Raw genomic sequence first — 25,627 nt, 5'->3', positions numbered from 1 at the left:
AACCTGGCTTCTTCCCCTTCCCCCAACTACATGATCAGACTGGTTTAATAAAGAAGGATCCCCTTTCGACGTCTGGTGAGTGGTATGAAACAGAAGGAAATCTCATTGCTCCTTTACACAACCTCCTAAGCAAGACACTTCTACAAATTAACTAAGTGGTTTCTATGGAGAGAATTTGAAGAACTATAGATTTTACCTCTCAACATACATTGTACTTCTCATCCACAGTAATCCACACTCCCTTTCTTAGACACCTCTGGTTCCATCCTAGACTAAGATCAAGACATCAGGAGCACCTCCTACTTAGAGATTCAGAGACTCCACTGTAATGAACATACTCCCTATAACCCTAAGTGAGAGAGCATTACAAACAAATGTATCAAGTTAGGTCTATTTTAGAAGGCATAAAAAGAAGCACTTTACTTACTGATAGGCAAAATGTGGCAGAGGGTACGGGAGGAAAGGTCTGTGAGCCATAGCAAAGACATACTGCACCAGGTCAAAAAGGAGGTACCGACTGGGCCTACAAAAAGAAAATTCATAGTTCTTCAAATTATTTGCTCCTTACAAACTTTCTTCCTAAATTTAACAAAATAACATTTTCTCAGTGAAAGAGGAAACACATAGGCACTGCAGTAAATACAGATTAGTACAAAGAAAAATCAACCAGAATCCCAAAGTTAGTATGTTTATATATCCTTACTTCTCATCCCCTTACATACACACGTTTTTATTTTTATAAATGTAAGATTGCACAGGCATCCTATTCTGTAATGTCTTTTTCATTTAACATTATCATGGTCACTTTTCTGTGTCTCTCAATATTCTCGTGTATGCTTAATGACTGCATATATTGCAATGCGTGTAGTTGTAACTATTCGATAAATTCCCAGTTTGAGGGATATGTAAGCTATTAAAAATATTTTTTCTCTATAAGATAATGCCTTAATGAACATTCCTGCAGCAAACATTTGTACTTATCCAGAATTATGTATTTGTAATATATTCTAGAGGTGGAACTGGCTCAAAATATGCTTGGAAACCTTAAGGCTTTTACTGATACTTCCAAACTGCCTTCCAGAAAGGTCACATTAATTCGCATAAGATGCTACTAGCCCCCTTACCAACAATGAGGTTAGTCATAAAAAATAGGCAAACAAAACCTTGCCGATCTGCGAGGTAAGAAAAGTACCTCAACCTTTTAATTTGTGTTAACTTTCACTCTAGAAATTAAGTTTTTTTCTATAGGTTTGGCTACTTACGCTTCTTTCTTTTCTCTCTTTCCTCCTAAAGTCCCGTCTATAAAGAATAATTTGTAAGAATTCTTTATATTTTAATGACATAGTTGGAAATATTTTTTACTGTTTGTATTTTGCTTTGTAATGTTTTGTGGCATACCTAAGTTTAAACATTTCACTTAAGCAAAAGTTCTGATTTATGATTTGCCTTTATAGTTAGAAAATCCCTCTACTGTCACCAGTGACATAAATTTCCACATTTTTTTTCTAATGCTCTTGGGGTTCTTTAATCCATAATTTTGTGGATAACGTATTTTTATATTGACATAAGGAAAAGATGTAACAATGTTTACTGACTGATCTACCCTTTCCCCATATTCTGAAATGTCACCCTATCACATACTATATTCTTACATATATTTGAGATGGCTTCTGGACCTTCTATTCTATTCCACAAATCTGAATAGTTTTGTACTGGTACAACCTAGCTTTAATAATTATTATTGTTTATAATACATTTTAGTATCTCTTTACCCATTTTCCTAATCCCCTTTGCCTCAAAAAGCCTATGAGAGCTGAGAGCTGAATTCACACAATTCAGTGAGAAACTCAACATTCTGACATTTTAGCAAACAAAAACAAAAACAAAAAACATGAAAATGTCAGCTAGGGGAACATCAGACCAAGCCCTCAAACAGCACCCTTCGAGTACCAGAAGGACGTGTAAGGATCACTGCTCAGCACGCATGCTATGCCAAAAAACAATCTGTAATCTTTACAACAACAGGCAATACTGGTATCATGGGTAAACTAATTACACGTAATGTACTTGCTCTTGTCCCCCAGCCGCCTCTCCACTATACTAGCGCAGCAAAGTCCCTCCTCTGGTTCAAGTGAGTATCTGCCTTCTTTGTGCCTGAACCACCAGCAAGATGGAGCTGCAGAGAAAATAACAGCGGGGCTACCTGGCTTCACCTATGTTTCTGATCACTAACTTCAAATGGAAGACTCAGTTCTGCTTTGCAACCCTGCCATGCTCTCCTAAGAGGTGTTTGTCCATTCTACCAGAGAATACCTCCTATCTTCAACTCGGTCCTCAAATTTTCCACTGACCTCTCTCACCCACCCCATCCTGCCTTTTAGCCGATGATCTCACCCACCATTTGTCTTTTCATCATTTTCTTAATGGTGCCTTCTGAAGTACAAAAGTTTCCCATTTTGGTGCAGTCTAACATCAATTTTTCCTTTTACAAAGTATGCTTTTGATATCACATCTAAAAAATCTCTGCCTAACCCAAGGTCTAGAACATTATTTTTCTTCCAAAAGTTTTTTAGCTTTAACTCTTACATTTAGGTCTCTGATATATTTTGAGTTAATGTTTTCATGTATTTTGTGAAATTAAGGGCCTATGTTCATCCTTTGGCATGTGGATTTCCCAGGACCACCTGTTGAAAAGACCATCCTTTCCCCACTGAAGTGTCATGACAGTTCTGTTAAAAATCAACCATCCATAAACACAAAGGCTGATTTCTAGACTATCTAGACTATTGATTCAGTTTAGTTAGAATAGAATATTCTTATGCCAGCATCACACTGTCTGGATAACTCTGGTTTGAGAGTTAAGTTCTGAAATTAGGAAACCTAAGTGCTCCAACTTTATTCTTCTTTGTCAAAATGGTTTTGGCTGTTGTGGATCTTTGCATTTCCATCTAAATTTAGAATTACTTTGTCAATTTCTGAAAAAAAAAAAAAAAAAAACCCCTGCTGGAATTTGGATAGGACTGGCTTGAGTAGAGAGATCAATTTGGGGAAAGTTTCCATGTTAACAATATTGGCTCTTCCAGTCCATGAACATAAGATGTCTTTCCACTCATTTAACTCTTCTTTAATTTCCCTCAGCAATGTTTTGTAATTTTCTGGATACTGGTCTTATATTTGTTAAATTTATACCTAAACACTTTATTCTTTTGATGTTATTGTGAATACAATTATTTTCTTAGTTTTATTTTCAGATCGTTTATTTGCAAATATATGGAAACTGAGTTTTATATCTGATCCTGTACCTTGTGACCTCACTGAATTTGTGAATTAGTGCTCCCAGTTTTATGTGTATTATCAATAGGTACCTAATGAATGAATGACAGAATGGGCCAACATCATAAAATTAATAACTATGAAAAAACTAGGAGCAAAATTTAAGGTCTTATGCCTCTTTGTGTTAGCCTCAAAGTGTCTGAGAAATAAGCAAAGTTTTCCTCTGCGTTGACGAGACAAAAAGAGAAATGCAGACACGTATCCAGTTTCACACACACAAAAATGCCTGCGTTTCCATGTGTGCCAAACAACTATGACGTGATGCAGCCCAGCCAATGACCGTACTGGAGGGGGCTGGGGAGCGGTAAAGAGGAAACCGGTTAACTCATCACAGAGCTATTTCTACAGAGTAGGAAGCAAAGTCTGTAAAGCCATTTCTGTTCTTCTCTTCTCTAGAATCCTAGTCTAAGTACCTCTTGACTAGAGCCCGATGGCTTGAGTCTAGTGATGTATGGGCTCTGCGCTGGACACACTTTGTGACTAATTCTCCTAGAGTATGTAACTAATTGCCCTGAACTAGGGAACTCAAAGAGAGGCCTAGCCTGCAGCCACTAGATTCAGAAATACAATACAATCATTTGCACTGACAAAAATTTTACTAAATGAAATCTATAATAATAGTGAAACATAACAATGTATGAATTCACAATCCTGGGAATGTATACTATGCCTCCTGGCTTAGAGAGAAACGTGTCTTTTCTCTGGAAACAAATATTTCCTAGGAATTAAAGTTATCACTTAATTGTTGAATCAGATCTCCACCTTTCATGGAACATCAGGTGTCATTAGCTTGCTTCACTGAATGACAGGGTTCTGGGCCAATTATTAAGTGGATTTTGTACTTTTCGGTTTGGCGGACTGAGTCTTAATTTTTTAGTCTTAGTTAAGCCAGAAAAAAGGTCCTAAACCCAGCTGTGACAAAATTTAATAAAATCAGGTAAGTTATACAGTTTAACTGTTTCCTATCTGTCCTAAGTGCAAAGACAGCATACCATAAATGATCAGTCTTGTGCAGCACTAACAACTGTATCGTAAACCAGGCCATTTCCAACCTTTTGGGGACATTGCAACACTCTATCAAAAGCAATTTGATTTTGCAACTGTACTTACTCCCTAAAAGTGTTCTGTTTGTGTTTCTGAATTTATAGTAACATCCTTTATTAAAAACATCACTGGAGTAGTACAAAACCATCCTTGGTAATCACTGGACTAAGTATATGTAATACACTAGGGCAGTTGGTGCTCAGACTTTGGTTGACAGAAAAATCACTTATTAAATCCGATTCCGTGGTTCACTCAAATCCTGATGCAACAGAACCATTCAGGAGATCCTGACAATGGTAGCTTTTGGACAGCTCTTTGAGACACAATGGCCTCAGGGCTAAGGGAATAAAATTTCTGGAATAAAAATAGTTGAACAAAGACACTAAAAATGCAACAAATACATCTGTTAGTGGTAGGTTTAGATCTTATTGTTCCTGTAAATCATTACAATTCATTCATTTTAACAGGTAGTTTAAAGTCAAACTCTAGCCACCTACCCAACAAAGGCAAAAGATTTCCCTCTGGCATCTGGATCCTTAATGGCATTAACAATTCCTTTTGATACATCTACAACCTATAAGAAATTGTAACACATGTTTAAGCAATCCTTGAAAGAGAGAAACAGAGAGATGGGAGAGGGAGGGAGGGAGGACAGAAGGGAGGGAGGTCAGAAAACAGGCCACAACAATCACAACCAAAAAAAAAAAAAAAAAAGATAAAATGGCATTGTCTGTTTCCAGAAAGCCCCTTAAAGAACCCACTCCTCAAAAGCTCAAATGATCTGCACATTGGAAGGTTCACCTATATATTTTTTCTAGTCAGAGCACATTCACACTCAGGCGGCTGTCGAGGCCGTCTGATTTGACTTTGCCTACCATCTCTGCAATCTCACACCTTACCACTCGTTCCTCTAGCGCTGTTACCATGCTATCACAAACAAGTAGGCTGAATCCCATGGAACTGCCAACATTCTACCATTTTGCCTTTCCAAAATAATACTTTTATATGGTTTCAGATCCCATGGTTTTCAACTGGGGGCGATTTTGGCTCCCAGGGGACCTTGGCAAATGCCTGGAGACATTTTTAGTTGTCACAACTGGGGAGGTAGTGCTACTGCCATCTGGTGGCTAGGAATGCTGCTAATCATTCTACAACAGCCCCTCTGACAAAGAATTATCTGGCCCAAACTGTCAATAGTGCCAGATGAGAAACCCTGGTTCAACATAATATGGAACCCAACACGCTCTCTCCTCTGGGCCCCTGTACACGCTGTTCCCTCTGCATGAAATGTTCTTGCCCAACCCCCTCTCATATGACTTGCAGCTAGTCATCTTTAAGACCTCACCGTAGATGTCATTTCCTCTGGGAGGCTGTGCCTGACCCTCAAGTCTGGATTAGGTGTCCCTCTCTGCTGTAATTATATAAATCCTCTCCCTATCATAGCACTTACCACATTGCACGGCAACTGCTTTGCTAGCCTACCCTTCCAGCCTGGGGATAGCAATGTGTGTCTAGTTCATACCTCTATATGCCCAGTGACAGGTACAGCGTGCCTAGTACACTCAACGTATTTTCTTAAATGAGCAAACAAGTGAACACACAGAGAATACATGTAGCTCTTAAGTAAACTGAGAGGCAAGCAGTTGATGCAAGCTGAAAAGAAGAATGATGGAGTTACAGGATTAAGATAAAACCAGAATACTATGACCTGACTCTGAATCCAGCCAAAGCCCCTCCACCCAGGGTACTTACATAGACTGGTTGCTTCACTGTCTTCTTGCCCAAGGAAATAAGAGGTACACCACCAAACCAACGGATATCTGGCAGAAGAATGAGAAGTATTCTTAGAAGGCCTAAAGTCCTGGAAGACCCCCCCAATCTCCAGGTGCTCCAGGTTAGCATAATCACTTTGCATAACTGAAGTAATGGAATAGATGTAGCTGACTTTGAGAGAGCTAGTCGGCAGTCACTTGTTTTTCAGATAACAAAGATGGAAAGTAAAAAAGCCAAATCTTTAAGCACATGGACAGCAAGGGAAAGTGGTCAAATGGCTTGGCCACTTGATGCATGGCCACTCCCAAGACTGGAGTCTAAACTGCACCCCATACTAAGGAGGCACATAGGAATCAATAGATCAGCGGCACAACATAGGAAACCCAGAAAAAGACCCTGGGTTTTTAGTATGGGAATTTAGTAAATGATGAATGCATTACCACAAATATGTGAGAAATGGAAAGATTATTTATACTACATGGTGCTGAGACAATTACTCTACTAATTGGGGAAAAAGAAAGGGAGGGAGAAAAGCCTCATCTCTTACCATAAACCAAAGTAGATTAAATGTAAAGATAAAAAAAACCTTATAAAAAAATTTTAAGGTAGACATTATTTATAAGAGCATCAAAAAGAATACAACACTCAAGAATAAACTTAATCAAGTTGGCTAAAGACTTGCACGCTGAAAACTAGAAAACACTGCTGAAAGAAATTAGTAAGTCACAAACAAATAGAAACACATCTCACGTGGAAGACAATACTGTTAAGATATCAAACTACCCACAGAATCTACAGAGCTAATGCAGTCCCTGTCAAAATCCCAATGGAGTATTCTGCAAAGTACACAAAACTACACCTTAAAATTCATATGGAATCTTCAGAGACCCCAAATAGCCAAAACTATCTTTTTGTTTTGGTATTTTTTTTTTTAATGAAATTTATTGTCAAATTGGTTTCCATACAACACCCAGTGCTCATCCCAAAAGGTGCCCTCCTCAATGTCCATCACCCACTTTCCCCTCCCTCCCACCCTCCATCAACCCTCAGCTTATTCTCAGTTTTTAAGAGTCTCTTATGGTTTGGCTCCCTCCCTCTCTTTTTTTTTTTCCCCTTCCCCTTCTCCATGGTCTTCTGTTAAGTTTCTCAGGATCCACATAATAATAAAAACGTATCGTACCTGTCTTTCTCTGCCTGACTTATTTCACTTAGCATAACACTCTCCAGTTCCATCCACGTTGATACAAATGGCCAGATTTCATTCTTTCTTATTGCCAAGTAGTATTCCATTGGACAACTTCTTTATCCATTCATCAGTTGATGGACATTTAGGCTCTTTCCATAATTTGGCGATTGTTGAAAGTGCTGCTATAAACATTGGGGTACAAGTGCCCCTATGCATCAGCAGTCCTGTATCCCTTGGGTAAATTCCTAGCAGTGCTATTGCTGGGTCATAGGATAGATCTATTTTTAATTTTTTGAGGAATCTCCACACTGTTTTCCAGAGCAGCTGCACCAGTTTGCATTCCCACCACAGTGCAAGAGGGTTCCTGTTTCTCCACATCCTCTCCAGCATCTATATTCTCCTGATTTGTTCATTTTAGCCACTCTGACTGGCATGAGGTGGTATCTCAGTGTGGTTTTGATTTGTATATCCCTGATGAGGAGTAATGTTGAGCATCTTTTCATGTGCCTGTTTAGTCAAAACTATCTTGAGAAAAAAAAGTTGGAGGTCTCATACCTCTTGATTTCAAAACTTACTACAAAGCTATAGTTATCAGAGATCAAAACAGTGGCATAAAGATAGACATATAAACCAGTGGAATAGAACAGATACAAATAACCTTTATATGTATAGTCAAATGAATTTTTTGGACATGGAACCAAAACCATTCAACAGGGAAATGACAGTGTTTTCAACAAATGATGCTGGGAGAACTGAATATCCACATATAAAAGAATGAACTTGGATCCTTACCTTCCATCATACACAAAAATGAACTCAAGATGGATCAAAGACTTAAACATAAGAGCTAAAACTACAAAATCCCTAAGGAAATATGGGAGAAAGCTTCATGACACTGGACTCAGCAATGATTTCTTGACTATGATATTAAAACATAGGCAACAAAGGAAAAGCAAATAAACTGGACTACATCAAAATTAAAAGCTTCTGTGCACTGAAGGGCAGAGTGAAAAGGCAGCCTGCAGAGTGGGAGAAAATATTTTTAAGTCATATATCTGGTAAGGTGTTACTACCCAGAATATATAAAGAGCTCTTATGATTCAACTATAACAAAAAACAACCCAATTGAAAAGTAAGCAAAGGATATGAACAGACGTTTCTCCAAATAAGATACACACATGGCTAACACATGGAAAAAAAAAAAAAAAGTTCAACATCACTAATCATTGCGGAAATGCAAATCAAAATCATGAGCTATTACCTTACCCTCATTAGGATGGCTACTAACCAAAAAACAGAAAATAAAGTGCTGGTGAGGATACAGAAAAATTCGCAACCTGGGCACTGCACTGTTGGTGAAAGTGTAAACTGGAAAAACCACTATGGAAAATTATGGTAACTCCTCAAAAAATTAAAAATAGAACTACCATATGATCCAACAATTCTACTTCGGGTATATCCCCCAAAGAACTGAAAGCAGGGTCTCAAAGAGAGATTTGGATATCTGTGTTAATAGCAGCATTATTCATAATAGCCAAAAGGTGGAAGCAACCTAAGTGTCCACTGACAGATGAACGGATAAGCAAAATGTGGTGTGTGTATACGGTGGAATATTACTCAGCCTTAAAAAGGGAAGAAAATCCACCGGGCACCTGGGTGGCTCAATTGGTTAACAGTCCAACTCTTGTTTTCGGCTCAGGTCATGGTCTCACGGTTCCTGAGTTCGAGTACCACATCCAGCTCTGCACTGACAGCACAGAGCCTGCTTGGGACTCTGTCTCTCCCTCACTCTGCCCTTCCCCCACTTGCGCATGCATGTGCGCTCTCTCTCTCTCTCTCTCTCTCTCTCTCACACACACACACACACACACACACGCACACACAAATAAACATTTTTAAAAATAGGAAGGAAACATAATAAATGAGGACATTATACTAAATGAAATAAACCAATGACAAAAAATAGTGTGTGATTCCACATATACGAGATACCTAGAGCAGTCAAATTCAGAGGGGCAAAAAGCAGAATGGTGCTTGCCAGGGGCTGGGGGAAGGAGGGAACAGGAAGGTGTTTACTGGACAGAGTTTCAGTTCTACAAGAAGAAAGGAGCTGCACAGAATAGCTGCAGCGTGAATACACATTAACAGTACTGAACTGTACACTTAGAAGTCAGCTCAGGCAGGCAGCCATCACAAAATACCATAACGGGGTGGCTTAAACAAGAGAAATGTATCTCCTTGCAGCTCTGGAGGCTGCAAAGTCCAGGATCAAGGTGTCAACTGATTTGGCTCCTGGTGAGAACTGTCTTCCTGGCTTGCAGTCAGCCAGCTATGTTCACCCTCAGCCTTTCCTCAGTGCACATGTGCAGGGAGAGAGCTCCTCTTCTCTTAAGGCCACCAAGGACCCCACCCTTATTTCTTTATTTAACATTAATTACCTTCTAAAAAGCCCTATCTCCAAATACAATCACATTAGAAGTTAGTGCTTCAAGAAGAATCTGGGGAGAGGAGGGAAGACAAGGACATAATTCAGTCCAAAGCAAATGGTAAATTTTATATGTGTATTTTACCACAATTTTTTAAATTAGAAATTAATGCAGAATGTGAAACGACATGAGCAATCAGGAGGAAAAAACACACAAAAACACATGATAAAAATATCTAAATTGGATAAATGAACTGTGGTCCATCCATACAATTGAATATTATATTGAATATTATTTAGCCATAAAAAGAAACAAGCTCTCAGCCATGAAAAGACATGAAGGAAACTCTTTTTAATGTGTTATATTTTGAGTGAGTGAGAGAGAGACAAACAGACAGAATGTGAGCGGGGGAGCAGCAGAGAGGGAGAGAGAGAACCGAAGTAGGCTCCAGGCTCTGAGCTGTCAGCACAGACCCTGATGCAGGGCTTGAACTCACGAATCCTGAGATCCTGACCTGAGTGAAAGTCAGATGTTTATCTGACTGAGCCACCCAGGCACACCCTGAACACAGATTTTTAAGGCAATGAAATTATTCTCTATGATACTCTAATGGTAGATGTTATCATACATTTGTCAAAATACACAGAATGTACAACATAAAGAATGAATCCTAATGTAAATTATGGACTTGAGTTAATAATAATGTATGAATATTGGCTCATCAATTGTAACAAACATACTATACACTAATGCCAAATGTTAATAATAGAGAAAAGTGTGGGGAAAAACTGAGGGATTAAAGAGTATATGGGAACCTGTGCTTTTCACTCAACTTTTCTGCAGACCTAAAACTACTCTAAAAAAAATCAAATGGGGCGGGCGCCTGGGTGGCTCAGTCAGTTGAGCATCTGACTTTATTCAGTTCACATCATGATCTCACGGCTCATGAGTTCCAGTTCCACGTCAGGCTCTGTGTTGACAGCTCAGAGCCTGCAGTCTGCTTCAGATTCTGTGTCCCTCTCTCTCTTTGCCCCTCCCTCACTCATGCTCTGTCTCTCTCTCTCTCTCAAGAATAAATAAAACATTAAAAAAATAATAATAATAAATAAAGTCTATTTAATTTTAAAATAACTCAAGTAAACATGCCAACAAAAAAACTGCAGCAAATATAACCAAAGATGTGTACCCTTAATATACAAAGAGTCTAGACAAATTAGTAAGAAAAACACCTCTCAAAAAAAGCCAAACATACATGGACAAAGGACAAAGAAAACTGAAAGAAATAATATAAATAGCTAACGAGGAGAAATAGAAAGCTAATGATAAAACTGTACCTCACTAACCATCCTACTACTCCCTAGGAGAGGCAGAATCGTCTCCTAATATATAAGTGAATAAATTGACAGGTACCTGGTAATTTGACAGAATCAGAAACTAAAGCTGGGTTCTTATCACAGACTTTAAAAATATATTCTCCCCCCAAGGGTGCCTGGGTGGCTCAACTGGTTAAGCAACTGACTCTTGATTTGGCCTAGGTCATGATCTCATGGTTTGTGAATCTGAGTCCCACACTGGGCTCTGTGCTGACAGCATGGAGCCTGCTTGGGGTTCTCTCTCTCTCTCCCTCTCTCTCTGCCCCTCCCCCGCTCACGCACGTGCTCTCCCTCTCTCTCAAAATAAATAATAAACAAAAAAATGTATTCTCCCCTGCCACTCCTGCAAATGTACAGGGAAATCATTTTTTTCCCGTAAAATCTCAAAACCTCATCACTTAGTCAAGGAGACTGATTTCCTTTGCCTAGACAAGTCTAATTATTAAACAAACAAAAACCCTGAGAGTAAGCATAACATGATGCCCAGCTCATGGAAGCAGTTTACATACCAACTACTTCCAGTTTACCAATGGCCAAATTAATATTTATTAATCCCTAATCCCATTTCACAGAAATGGCTATTTACAAGGAAGACCTATTACACGCACCTGACAAAATATGACGCTACCTCTGTCTTTCAGATCAACATCTAAGTGACTTGACTGAATGTGGACTAATGTGAGAAAGTAGTTAGGAAACAGGGGCTTCATAGGAAAAATAAGTAAGGCCAACATTTAAGCAGGTACTGTGGGCCAGGTGCTGTGACAGGGGCTACTGCATTCCAGTAACACGCCAGTCCTGAGGCAGACATTATCATCTCCATTGCAACAGATAAGGAAGCTGCCTCTCGTGGACTTGCCACCCTCACAGAACTCCCACGGCCTTTCTGTGAATCTAAGGTGCTCTTTTCACAGGCTGTAACGAAGATCATGCTAGGCAAATAGGACCTCTGGGGAGAAAAAAAGCAACTGGGGGAGAGAAAATACACCTTAGTCTGTCAAATCAGAGAACACTGTTAGCTTATGCTTCACCTTAACCTGGTTAACTCGTATCCTCTTTTCTATGACTAGGACAGAACACAAGCATACATACTTGCAAAATGATTGAGGAATCTATCTTCTCTTCCAAAGATGTCCGACGGCTTTATGATAATGGCTTCCGGAAAGGCATCTCTCACTTCCTTCTCTCCAACAGCCTAAACAAGCAACCAAACAAAGCAGAGTTCTGAGAGGAGAGAACAAAGCTCGAATTCCTTCTACTATTAGGACGTTACTGGTATTTCAAAGGTCAGTTTCTGCAGATTACGGTATGATTCATAAAGGTCAGTTACCCAGAATTTTTGTTTTTAAATAATACACAAAAATGCCCTGCCTCATATGGCTCTTGTTGGGTTCCTTCCCGTATTTATTCTAGGGAAGCTTAGGCCGAAGAAGAAAGGAGAAAAATCAGAGTAGAACTTTTCTAGCTTCCATTTTTCTTTCTACTTACAGGTCCTCTGGTTTGTGTCAACAATCTAGCAGCCTGCCAGAGAAAGGATAGCGTGGTGGGAGGCCACGATATGGAAGTGGCAGCACACATACATACCCAGAGGAGTCGGGGAGGGGCCAGGAACCTCCCGAACCTCAACACCCTTGCCTATCATCTATCTCCTCCTAGACAAGGCCTCTTTCAATGCAGGTATCAGCACCGAGTCCAGCCTTCCTCTCCACCCGCACGACTCCTGTGAGTGACCTATATGTCCAGGTAGGCTTGAACCTCTCAGTTTCTTGAGCTTCTCAATTCCAATGACCTCCTCTTCTGTCCACTTCTGCCCCTCTCAACTCGTTCAGGCCACAGTCCATATCAACAACTACAAGTGCCTGTCTTCTGAAACACTAAATGAAGACATCCTGCTCTCAGATGGCAACCTCCCATACCTCCAGGTGCTTCATTCATCTCTTCCTGAGATATCTGGTCTTCACCTGAATTCTCAGGCGTTCTAGTCCTCTAATGCTGCTTTCCTACTCATCAAGCCCTCCTAACCTGCCTCAGATTAGATTCCATGGCCCAACTTTTTAATCACTCTCTTACCAGTATTGTAAATTACCTTGTCCCTTTGTCTTGACTCCACCCACCAGGCAAAATCCCAATTCTGAAAGAACCCTGTTAGCTTCCTTTGAGCCATGCACTCCTCCTGCCTTCAGAGACGGAGGAAAATAAATCATAATCAGACAACTCAATAAAAAATAAAACCACCCCAATTTGATTAAAAAATGGGAAGATCTGAATAGACATTTTTCCAAAGAAGACACACAGATGGCCAACATGTATAAAAAGGTGCCCAGAATCACTAATCATCAGGGAAATACAAATCAAAACCACAAATAGGTATCGCCTCACACCTATTAGCATGGCGATTATCAAAAAGACAAGAAATAACAAATGTTAGTGAGGATGTGGAGAAAAGGGGGCCCTTGTGCACTATTGGTGGGAATGTAAATTGGTACAGCTACCGTGGAAAACAGCACGGGGGTTCCTCAAAAATTAAAAAATACAACTACCATATGATCCAGTGATGCCACTTCTGCTAATATGTCCAAAGGAAATGAAAATACTAAGTTGAAAAAATATCTGCACCCCCATGTTTACTGCAGCATTATTTACAACAGCCAAGACATGGAAGCAACCCAAGTGTCCATCAGGGGATGATGGATGAAAAAAATGTGATACACACACACACACATACACACACACACATACACACAGGATATTTTACTCAGCCATTAAAAAAGGAAACCTTGCCATTTGCAACAATATGGATGGACCTTGAGGGCATTATGCTAAGCAAAATAGAGAAAGACAAATACCATATGATCTCACTTATACATGGAATAAAAAAAAAACAAAAAACAAACGAAAAAGCCACCAAACTCTTAGATACAAAGAACAGATGGCCAGAGGCAGGGGATGAGGGTGGGTGAAATGAGTGAAGGTACAAGGTACAAGGTACAAGTGAAAGGAACAAACTTGGGAGTTACAAAATAAATAAGTCTCGGGATGTAACATAAAGCATGGCAACTATAGGTAAGGAAAATACTATTTCAAAGTTGCTAATCAAAGAGTAGATCTTAAAAGTTCTCATCTTGAGAAAAAAAATCTTTAAATATGTGTGGTGATGTTAACCAGACTTATTGTGGAGATTATCTCTCAATATATACTTATGTCGAATCATTATGTTATATGCCCAAAAGTAATGTAATGTATGTTAATGACACCTGAGTTTTAAAAAATCATAAACTGGTACCACTATACGCTCATGTCGCCCATTTTAACTGCATCTTCAACATTTCCCACAAGTAGTGCTTTCTTCTAATTAGGTATTCTCTCATGACAGTTTCAAACATTCTCTATCCTATTCAGATTCCTCCCTTACTTTTTTCTTCCTTCCAGTAACCAACTTCACCTTCTAATTCAAAGAAAATACAGCAGCAGACAAAAACCACCTCAAGTTCCCACCACAAAACCTACAATTCTCCTTTCTTACCACACAGGGAAATGGCCCTGCCTCCCATGCTCCAGGGCTCACTTGCCCTTCCTCAGGAACCTGCCCAATTGACTCTCTCCTTTATCCTCAGTCTCTTAACCAGAACCTTCTCACCAGCACTTAAACAATGCCAAGGGAAGGAAAGAAAGAAAAGAAAGAAAGAAAGAAAGAAAGAAAGAAAGAAAGAAAGAGGGAAGGGAAGGGAAGGGAAGGGAAGGGAAGGGAAGAAAAGAAAAGAAAAGAAAAGAAAAGAAAAGAAAAGAAAAGAAAGAAAAAGACAAAGATTCCCAACTCCACATGCTCCTCCAGCTGCCTGCCTCCCTCCATCCTCTTACCAAACCACTTACACATGCTGCCTGCCCTTCCAATCCCCACTGCCTCGGCTCCTGCTCACTCTCTGCTCACTTGTGCTCTGGATTCTGCCCTAACACCTGCACCCAAACCATTCTTGGTCAGATCACAGATGACTTCCATGTCCGCAGATCCAAGGTGACTTTCTAGTTCTCACCTCCCTTAGCTTCTCAATGGCGTTCGTAAGCAACTACTCTCTCCTTGCGACGGTCTTTCCTTGGCTTCCATGACCTTGTACTCTCCTGGTTTCCCCACCTCACCACATCTACTCCTTCTCAGTCTTTTTACTTGTTTTGGTTTTTACAGGTGTCTCCTTGTCTACCAGAGCACACTAATCATTGGTACTCCTCTGGGCCCCGTCCAATCTATGCTTCCTCACTAGGCAATCTATGCTTCCTCACTAGGCAATCTTATTCCCAAACATTGCTTCAATTAACTGGTTTTGTATCTCCAAACCAGACCTCATTTCTGAGCTCTAGGATCATAAACCCCATTCACCATTGTGACTTGGATGACTGACACATACCTGAAATGTGACCTGAGTACAAAACTAGATCATCCTCTTCCTTCTCTGTAAATATTCTATCTCAATCTTTGCTGCACAGTGGAACTCTCTAGGGAGACTTAAAAAATACCAAATGCCCAAGGTCTATCCCCAGAGATTCTATTTTCATTGGCCAGGGTGAAGCCTGGGCATCAGGATTTTTCAAAATTTCCTCAGTGATTCTAATGAGCAGCTACAACTAAGAACCACTGTCCAAAAGCCTTGTCGTTCTCAAGTGTTTCTCACCTTATTCAACAGCACCACCATCTGTCCAGTGGTGTAAGCTACAGGGCTGGGCATCTTGGAGTCTTCTCTCTGCCCCACCACTGACTCCAGCCCCAGCCCCTGCCCTTCCAAATAACCATGGATTCAGAGGATTCTGTGAATGCCAGGGTAGAGGCAGGCACAGAGTGCACACACTCATTCTCCTTCATCCATGCAATATGAAAATGGTGAGGCTCAGATGTGCTGCTAGCCAGCTCTGTTTCTTACAGAAACAGAGCTTACACAAAAAGAAAGAGGTGAAAGAATCACAGAGAAACAAAGCTGAAACCCTGATGTACCTTGGCACCAATGTGGCTAAGCTTCCCTATCCCAATTGATGGACTTTTCAGAAACATGGGGCTTTTAACATTGGGTTTTCGGATGCTAGCAATTAAATGCACCTGACTGATAGATGTCCTCTGTCCCCCATTATATGCTCTTATGGCACAGTTTGCTCTTATGGCACAGCTCTCTACTTTGCAACACCAGGCACAACTGGAGTTATTTTCCTCAGTGGACTAGAAATGAGATATGGGCTAAGACCAAGTCCGTTTTATTCACTACTGTATGCCTACCGCCTAATTCAATATGCAGCATGCAGTAGGTACTTAATAAATAATTTGTTCAATAAAAAAATGCAGTGGGTCAAAAAGCTGGAGCCATTGTCAAAGAACTCTGAGAACAGGTAATAATGCTCTGTCCTTCTCTGAAGCCCCTTACCATAGTTCCCTGCAAACAGAGGGCACTTAACCAAATTGTCAGAACACAACACACACATATCACACACGTCAATCTAATTCTGGATACAGAGAATCAGAAGCCCCTTTTAATTCTGGAAATGTCAGTGAGAAACCCTTCTCACTTAACTCATGTTTCAAAGGGGCCAAGAAACTCTGGCTCTGTGAACCACTTCCCAGGTCAACTTGTCACTTACCTTATTTCTCAGATATCTAGAAGAGCTTTTAATATCAGCATTCAGATGTGAAACATGAATGAATTTTTCAACTCCAGCTTCCTTGGACACTTGAGCAATTGCTTGGGGAATCTTCACAAAAACATCCTCAAAATCAAAGTTTCTGAAAGAAAGAAAGAAAAAAGGAGGATCAGTTAAGAACACTTGACTCAGGATTTCAAAGTTTTCTGTGATAAACTGGTTTTCATACTATTGCTGGAATTCATAACAGTTAAACTTTTATTATTTATTTATTTTTAATTTGTGTGTGTGAGAGAGAGAGGGAGAGAGAGAGAGAATGAGTGAGAGAAGGGCAGAAGGAGGGAGAGTGGGGGGGAAGAGGGAGAGGAGGAGAGAAAGGGAGGGAGGAAGGTAGGGAGGGGTGGAAAGGGGGAGAGGGGGAGAGGGGGGGACAGGGAGGGGGAGGGAGGGAGGGAGGGAGGGAGGGAGGGAGGGAGAGAGAGAGAGAGAGAGAGAGAGAGAATATGAATCTCAAACAGACTCCATACCTAGCATGGAACCCAACATGGGGCTAGATCCCATGACCCTAAGATCATGATCTGAGCTGAAATCAGGAATCAGACATTCAACCAACTGAGCCATCCAGGCACCCTCATAATAGTTAAATGTTTAAATGGCAATGATTTAACCCAAAATCAAAATATATATGTAAGAAAAAATATATATATGTATATAGTATATATGTGTGTATTTTTTTTTAAGTTTACTGCTCACTGTCATTACTGTACATAATTTAAACCTCACCATAAGTTATAAATCAGCACACATAATATTCTCTGTCCTCAAGGGATCCCAAGGCTGAGACCCTGTAAGGGTATCTGGCTGCAGTGGTTGGGTAGGGAGGGGGGAAGTGTTGGGAGCTAAAAAGGAACCACTTCTTATGCTTGGGCCTTCTTATCCTTTTCCCTCAGGGAAAAAAAAAAGAAACTAAAAAATCAGTCACCAATTTAATACAATAACGTTAACATTACATAATAAGATTAATACTCTGTACAAGGCACTGCTATAAGTCACTACAGGAGATATAAAGTCAAAAAAGACCCTGTAAGTAATCAAAGAACTTAAAAATATGTGCTAAGGCAGACATAGATAATCAAACTTAATAAATATTAAGAAAATGGTGTGAACAAAGTGTTGCAGAACTGTGAGATTAAAACACTATTTGTTGATGAACAACCCACACAAAAGGTAAAAAGAACTGTTCAAACCAATATTCATGTTATCTTTAACAGTGTGAACAGATCTAGAACACTGTTTACACAAGAAAAACCAATGTTCAGTTTGATGAACAGCAGGATAGGCAAAATCCTCCTACCTAATCCATCCCAGCTGGACAAATCCAAACACAGCATCGGTAATTCATGAACAACCGGTGATTCCGTCAAGTTGATGACACCAACCATACTAACACAATCTCTATTAGCTTTTTAGGGGTAACATATCACATTGCTTACATACCAGACTTACCGCCGACTAAACCTCTTGAAAGGGTGTTATTGGGTATATAAACGGGTGTTCAATATTAATGCTTAATGATGGACTAATAAAAAATGTGACAACTACAATGCCTGAGAGTAGAAGGTACCCAGTGAATGTCTACTGAAACTTAAGTCATCACATGCAAAGAAAAAACAAGAGACATCCAGATGGCTAACAGACATATGAAAAAATGCTCAACCTTGCTCATCATCAGGGAAATACAAATCAAAACCATAATTACTGCCTCATCCCTGTCAGATGGCTAACATTAACAACTCAGGAAACAACAGATGTTGGCGACGACGTGGAGAAAGGGGCACCCTCTTACACTGCAAGTGGGAATGCAAAGTGGCCACTCTGGAAAACAGTATAGAGGTTCCTCAAAAAATTAAAAATAGAATTAGCCTACGACCCAGCAACTCACTACAAAGTATTTATCCAAAGGATACAAAAATGCTGATTCAAAGGGGCACATGCACCCCAATGTTTATAGCAACACTATCAACAACAGCCAAATTCAGAAAGAGCTCATGTGTCCATCAACTGATGAATGGATAAAAAGGGTGTGTGCGTGTGTGTCTGTACACACACACACACACACACACACACACAAAATGGAATATTACTTGGCAATCAAAAACAATGAAATCTTGCCATTTGCAACAACATGGATGAAACTGGAGTATATATTATGCTAAATGAAATAAATCAGTCAGAGAAAAATAAATATTGTATGATTTCACTCATATGTGAAATTTAAGACATAAAACAAATGAACATAGGGGAAGAGAAGAAAAAATAAGATAAAAACAGAGAGGGAGATAAACCGTAAAAGACTCTTAAATACAGAGAACAAACTGAGGGTGGCTGGAGGGGAGGCGGTGTGGGGGATGGACTAAATGGATGAAGGACATTAAGAAGGGCACTTGTCGGGATGAGCACTGGGTGTTGTATGGAAGTGATGAATCACTAAATTCTGCCCCTGAAACCAATACTACACTATATGTTAACTAACTTGAATTTGAATTTAAAAAAAAGAAAAGAAAAAGAAAAATCAAGCCAAAGACTTACTTGGTTTCCCAATCTCGCCCAACAAGATTAATGACCACATTGCTGTGCTTCACTGCTCTTCGGATAGAATCTTTGTCCTTGCCATTCCATTCCTAGAAAAACAGTAGCCAGTCAGATGAAAACATAAGGGGTCTCCCCTGGCACGTTTCAAAATAGGCCATCTGATATAGTCAGAATTTAGTACCATTTTATATAGGCTCCATTTATTACAACAAAAACGGTCATGAGGTCTGAACTCCTTGCTGATTCTCTAGCTCTCCTGGAGACAAACAGGTCAAAGAACATCTATTTCATTCAGGTAATGAAATGACAGAATTAGAAAAGACAATATTCATTTCTAGTGGGGCATATCCATTTTTGGCCACCCAACTGTCCCCAGCAAGTTTGTAAGGGATTCTAGTTACCAAATCTCCCTTCCTGAAACACAGCCAAAGACCAAGGATTATTTGGGAGGAAAATGGACTTTCCCTTTTGGTGGCAACCAGTTACAGACTAAAGACAGGAGGACTATCTCCTAAAGGCTAATGTTAAAATGGGAGCCTTCGTGACTATTTTCTTATTTCTTTTTAACTCTTTCCTCTTCACAATCCCAGATCTAGTCATTTCTACTTCAAAGACATGTCAAGCACACTCGGGGAGGTGTGACCTGCCCCAAAGTGCAGGCTGAGCCCATGGCAGATTTTCGTGTAGAACTAAAGTTCTGAGTGATTCAGACTATAGTCAGACTGACGATTCGGGTCCAAAATAGAAACCGGGGATGAAATAACCCCTAGCAAAGGTACAGCATTTTCTACATTAAAATGAAATTGGATTTTTTAAGCATTTGAATGGGAAATAATAAGCAGTAAGAAGTTTCTTAGGGTGAAATGCTAAGGTGTACGTAAGAGTGAGTGGGGAGGGAGGTGAGGGGGGACATGAGCAGGAGGGGGTGCACTAACATCCCTGTGCAATTTAGAAAAGAGAGCCATGGCTACAGAAATCCGATTCCAGAGCAAAAGATTAGAAGGAGGAACTAGTTATAAGTGAAGAAGTGCAGGGTGGGGGGGGACAAGAGAAGTGTAGAGTAATAGCTGTGGAGTCAGACAGGAATGCAAATTCCATTTGCCTTTTTATAAACTGTACAAATTCTCCAACCTCCATGTAAAATTTGAAAATAAAAAATAAAAAATTTGAAAATACAACCTACCTCATGTGTTTGCTATGAAGATTATGTAAAAGAGACATAAAATCTGCTGCACAGTGTGTGACATACCCAACAAAAACAGCAGTTCTACACATACAGAGCTGAAACTTTTTTAGAAAAGATGGCAAAGGGAGAAGAAAAAGAATCCAAGAAGATTCACAGTGGAAGAGATTGGTGCATAACTGCATGAAAGGCCCAAGAGGGATGCCTGGAGAGAAAGAACTAAAAGGAAACCAAATTCCCAGGGATGAGGCCCAGGGGGCGCACTCAGATTAGCAAACCAAGTAGCCATTAAGACAGAAGTTTCCAATGGAGACCAAAGCAGGGAAATCAGGGCTCCACACCCAGTATGGTCCATCCTTCTCAAAAATAAACAACAGTGAAGTCTCCCCTGTTTTACCTTTCCTGTACTTCCCCTTTTGTAAACATTATTACATTCAAAGTTATATGTTTAGTCTCCATACTCTCTTTTAAGACTGAGAGCTCCCTGTGGTCTTACTCATCAAAGCTTAAATACCTGTGGTAAAAACGGAATATACATCATATGGCTCAATTCCAATGACTCTGCATGTGTAAGCCAAAGTGTTCACCTATTATTTGCGAAATACTTTAATTCTGAGGACTGACAAGGCGACCCATAATCTCAAGTCACAAAGAAACAGAGAAAAGCTAAGCTCCTGTAACTGTAATACCATGAAGATTAAGATTTTAGAAAAGAAAAACACTTTATAGAAACAAGAAATTTCCAATATAGTATTATACTTAGCTTGTGAACTTTCAGTAAAGAATAAATGAAAAGCTATTAAAAGTAAAAATGTAAGAGAGATCACAAATACTCTGAATGAATGTATCAGAGATCTTAAGGATGTTTACCAAATATTTTTTAAGAGGGGAAAGTGGATTTTGAGAAACTTAACAGAAGACCATGGGGGAGGGGAAGGGGAAAAAAAAGAGAGAGGGAGGGAGGCAAACCATAAGAGACTCTTAAATACTGAGAACTGAGGACAATAAATTATATTAATTAAAAAAAAAAAAAGAGATGGGGCGCCTGGGTGGCTCAGTCGGTTAAGCGTCCGACTTCGGCTCAGGTCACGATCTCGCGGTCCGCAGGTTCGAGCCCCACGTCGGGCTCTGGGCTGATGGCTCAGAGCCTGGAGCCTGCTTCCCATTCTGTGTTTCCCTCTCTCTCTGCCCCTCCCCCGTTCATGCTGTGCCTCTCTCTGTCTGAAAAATAAATAAACGTTAAAAAAAAAAAAATTAAAAAAAAAAAAAGAGGGGAAAGTGTGTAAATGGAAGAGCTCAACTCCATATAGGATGATAAACACAGGAAAATTTAAGCAGAAGAATAGGAGAGGAAGCATCCAGAGTGTTTCTCAATAGGATAACTGTAGACATTGGGGCAACAGAGCTCTTTGTGGAAAGGGACTGCCTTGGGCACTGTATGCTACTTAGCATCCCTGGTCCCTAGCTAATAAATCAGTATGGTCACCAGTCATTGTGGCAACCATAAAGGCCCACACATTTCTAATCACAGCATTGAAGGGTCTCCCCTACCCTGTATCCCCTGCCTCGCCCCGTAGGCAACCACTGGCCCAAAGAAAGAACCTTCAGATTAAAGAGTAACAACAGGGAAGGCACAGCAAGCAGTGTTCTAAGCTAAGTCTGTGCCAAGGAAGCAAGTCATAAAACACCGTATGTGTGATTTTCAGTCTACGGAAGCACTGTCCAACAGAAATATAACATAAGGCAATTCTGAATTTTCTACTCTCACATTTATTGTTTTTTTTTTTTTTTTTTTTTTGAGAGAGAGAGAGAGAGAGAGAGAATATCTTAAGCAGGCTCCATGCCCAGCACAGGGGCCTGATGCAGGGCTCTATCTCACGACCTGGAAATCATGACCTGAGCCGAAATCAAGAGTTGAATGATTAACCAATTGAGCCACCCAGATACCTCTCCACTAGTCACATCTAAAATAGTAAAATGAGGAGCACCTGGGTGGCTCAGTTGGTTAAGCATCCCAACTTTGGCTCAGGTCACGATCTCATGGTCTGTGAGTTTGAGGCCCACGTTGGGCTCTATGCTGACAGCTCAGAGCCTGGAGAGTGCTTTGGATTCTGTGTGTGTGTCTCTTTCTCTCTATGCCTCTCCTCCACTCACACTCTGTCTCTGTCTCTGTCTCTCTCTCCCTTTCAAAAGTAAATCAACATTAAAATTTTATTTTTTTTTTTAAATTTTAGGGGCACCTGGCTGGCTCAGTTGCCTAAGCATCCATCCAACTCTTGGTTTCGGTTCAGGTCATGATCTCATGGTTCAGTTCATGGGTTTAAGCCCCACATCAGGCTCTGCGTGGACAGCTCAGAGCCTGCTTGGGATTCTCTCACTCCCTCTCTCTGCCTCTCCCCCAAAGCACACACATGTTCTCTCTCTCTGTCTCTTTCGCTCAAAATAAATAAATAAATATTTTAAAAACTTTTTTCTTAAAGAGTAAAATGAAACAGGCGAAATTCATTTTAATAATATACTTTATTTAACCAAATATACCCCTTATATTATTTTAATATTTAGTAAGTGTAAAAAATTATTCATGACTTATATTATTTTCTTTGTACTATGTCGTTGAAATTTGATTGTATTTTATACTTACATCACATCTGAATTAAGATTGGCCCCATTTCAAGTGTTCAGTGGCCACATGTGGCTAATGGCTACCATACTGGATGGCAGGGGCCTAGAGCAGGGATCAGCAAATTATGACCCATGGGCAAATCTAGCCTATAGTCTGACTTTGTAAATAAACTTTTATTAGAACACAGCCACTCCCATTCATTTATATTTCATCTATGGCTACTTTCAGGCAAAAGGGGAGAGCTGATTAATCATGACAAAGACCCTATGACCTACAAAGGCTAAAATATTTACCAATTGGCTTTTTACAGAAAATGACATTTGCCAACTGCTAGATAAGAATTTATAAGAATGAGGTAAATGGAGGATGCCACTGGTTCACTCTTGAGATGAAACTGCTGCTTTATTATACTGCCTCTCTCTCCTAAAAATGACCTCAGTACTTTACATCAGTCAACTCCAGTAATCAGCAATCAGTCACACAGACTCTTACCAGAAAGATAATCTGACCCAGGTCACCCATGGGACGAAGGTGCATGGTGTCATATGCTTCACACCGATAGGGTATGATCACCTGTGACCCCATACGTCCTAAAAAAGAACAGATTGAAACAAGGATCAATACTAACATAATATGAATACTTTATACAACAGTGAGTTGGTAAATATTTAAGTTACAGCATGACAAGTAAATGGAAATCATGTTTCACAAAAACATATTTTGCCCTGCTAGAGATGCCATAACTTTTCAGAGACCCCTATTCCTGTTTCAACATCCTACAGAGGAAGAGTGATAATGCTTCCTAACATACAGCAGATCAAAATTACATAAATCCAAGATACAAGTAATTTGTAACACTGTTAAATTGAAAAGAAACATGGTTCATGGTTTTCATTAGGCAACCCTAATAAGTGGCACTGAGCATACTGAACTCAAGGAACTTTACTTACCAAGGCGGTTGACAACATATCGGCCCAAGAATCCCGTTGCTCCAAACACAGTGGCCACAACCCCACTGACTGAAGAACGCCCACCTTTCCCATGAGGTATGAGTGAATGATGAAGCTGGCGACGAGGAGGGCCATGAAACACAGCTACGGCTCTCGCAGTAATAGAAGAACCTTAAAGAAAACCCCAGAGTATAAAAAAGTGGCAAACTTTAATATAAAAGTGAGTATGAATAACCTCTTTTCCTAGAAACTTGTAACATTATTTTGCTATCAGTACTTCCATATACTTAAGTTTAAAATGAATTTTTAAACTAAAAGTTATAATGTAAGTGCCTACAGCAATAATAAACACAAACAGCTGCAACAAAAAATCCATACGTCATAAGGAAATATGTAAAAATTAGAAAGTACAGTTGATCCTTGAACAACATGGGTTTTAACTGCATGGGTCCACTTATATGAGGATTTTTTTTGATAAATATAGCACAGTACTATAAATGTATTTTCCCTTCCTTATGATTTTCTTTAATAACATTTTCTTTTCTCTTGCTTACTTTATTGTAAAAACACGACATATAATACATACACATAAAACATACAAAATATGGTAATTAGTTCTTTAGTTACCAGTGAGGCTTCTGGTAAACAGTAGGCTATTGGTGATTAAGTTCGGGGGGAGTCAAAAGTTATACATGAATTTTTTACTGCATGGGGAGGGGAGGGGGTCAGTGCCCCTAACTACTTCATTGTTCAAAGGTCAACTATAAACTCCCTGCCCTATGGGATACAATATACAATATATTGTGATACAATATTTAAGTCACATTAAAAAAATTAAACAGTTAAAAATTAAGAGAGTAGAAACCTCCACAGTAAAAGGCACTGAGAGAATGCAAGGAAGGGAGCAATAAATCAGATAATTATGAGGAAGGATTCCTGGATAAAGTAGGTTTGGGGGGCCTTTTTTTTTTTTTTTTCCAGTTTTACTGAGAATGAACTGACATACAGCCCTGTGTAAGTTCAAGGCATATGGCATGATGGTTTGATTTATGTATATATAATGAAATGATTACACTAGGTTCAGCTGGCATCCACCAACTCATAGAGATCCAATAAAAATGAAAGAAGAAAAAAACAATTTTCTCCTTGCATTGAGAACTCTTAGCATGAACTCCCTTAAATTTTCTATGTATCTTACAGCAGCATTAGCTAAAGTCACCATGTTGTACATTACATCCCGAGTACTTTTTTACGTTATAATGGTAGGCTTGTACCCTCTGACCACCTTCCTCCAATCCTCACTCCCGCAACCCTTCACCTCTGGCCACCGCAAGTCTGAGCTCTTTTTCTACGAGTTTGGTTTTTTTTTTTTTAATTCCACATATAAGTGAGATCACACAGTATATGTCTTTCTCTGTCTGACTTATTTCACTTTAGGATAATGCCTTTAGGGTCGATCCATGTTGGAGCAGATCCATGTTGGAGTAGGATTTCCTCACTTTTTGTGGCTGAATAATATTCCAGTGTG

General features: G+C 39.7%; 1 protein-coding gene across 1 annotated transcript in view; it reads right to left on the bottom strand.

The window, feature by feature from the left end:
- The window catches only part of NDUFA9 (NADH:ubiquinone oxidoreductase subunit A9), a 37,642-nt gene that overhangs the window by 5,594 nt on the left and 6,421 nt on the right, over nt 1-25,627 (bottom strand). Inside the window, exons 2-9 of the mRNA XM_042945574.1 lie at nt 24,100-24,270; nt 23,642-23,739; nt 19,341-19,432; nt 16,752-16,893; nt 12,228-12,330; nt 6,130-6,197; nt 4,875-4,951; nt 428-523 (exon numbers count right to left, since the gene is read on the bottom strand). Coding sequence (XP_042801508.1) covers nt 428-523; nt 4,875-4,951; nt 6,130-6,197; nt 12,228-12,330; nt 16,752-16,893; nt 19,341-19,432; nt 23,642-23,739; nt 24,100-24,270 — 847 coding nt within the window. The remainder of the gene's footprint in view (nt 1-427; nt 524-4,874; nt 4,952-6,129; nt 6,198-12,227; nt 12,331-16,751; nt 16,894-19,340; nt 19,433-23,641; nt 23,740-24,099; nt 24,271-25,627) is intronic.

The sequence above is a fragment of the Panthera leo genome, chromosome B4 (genome assembly GCF_018350215.1).
Source record: "Panthera leo isolate Ple1 chromosome B4, P.leo_Ple1_pat1.1, whole genome shotgun sequence".
Taxonomy (NCBI): Eukaryota; Metazoa; Chordata; class Mammalia; order Carnivora; family Felidae; genus Panthera; species Panthera leo.
This window is presented reverse-complemented; position numbering and strand designations above follow the sequence as displayed.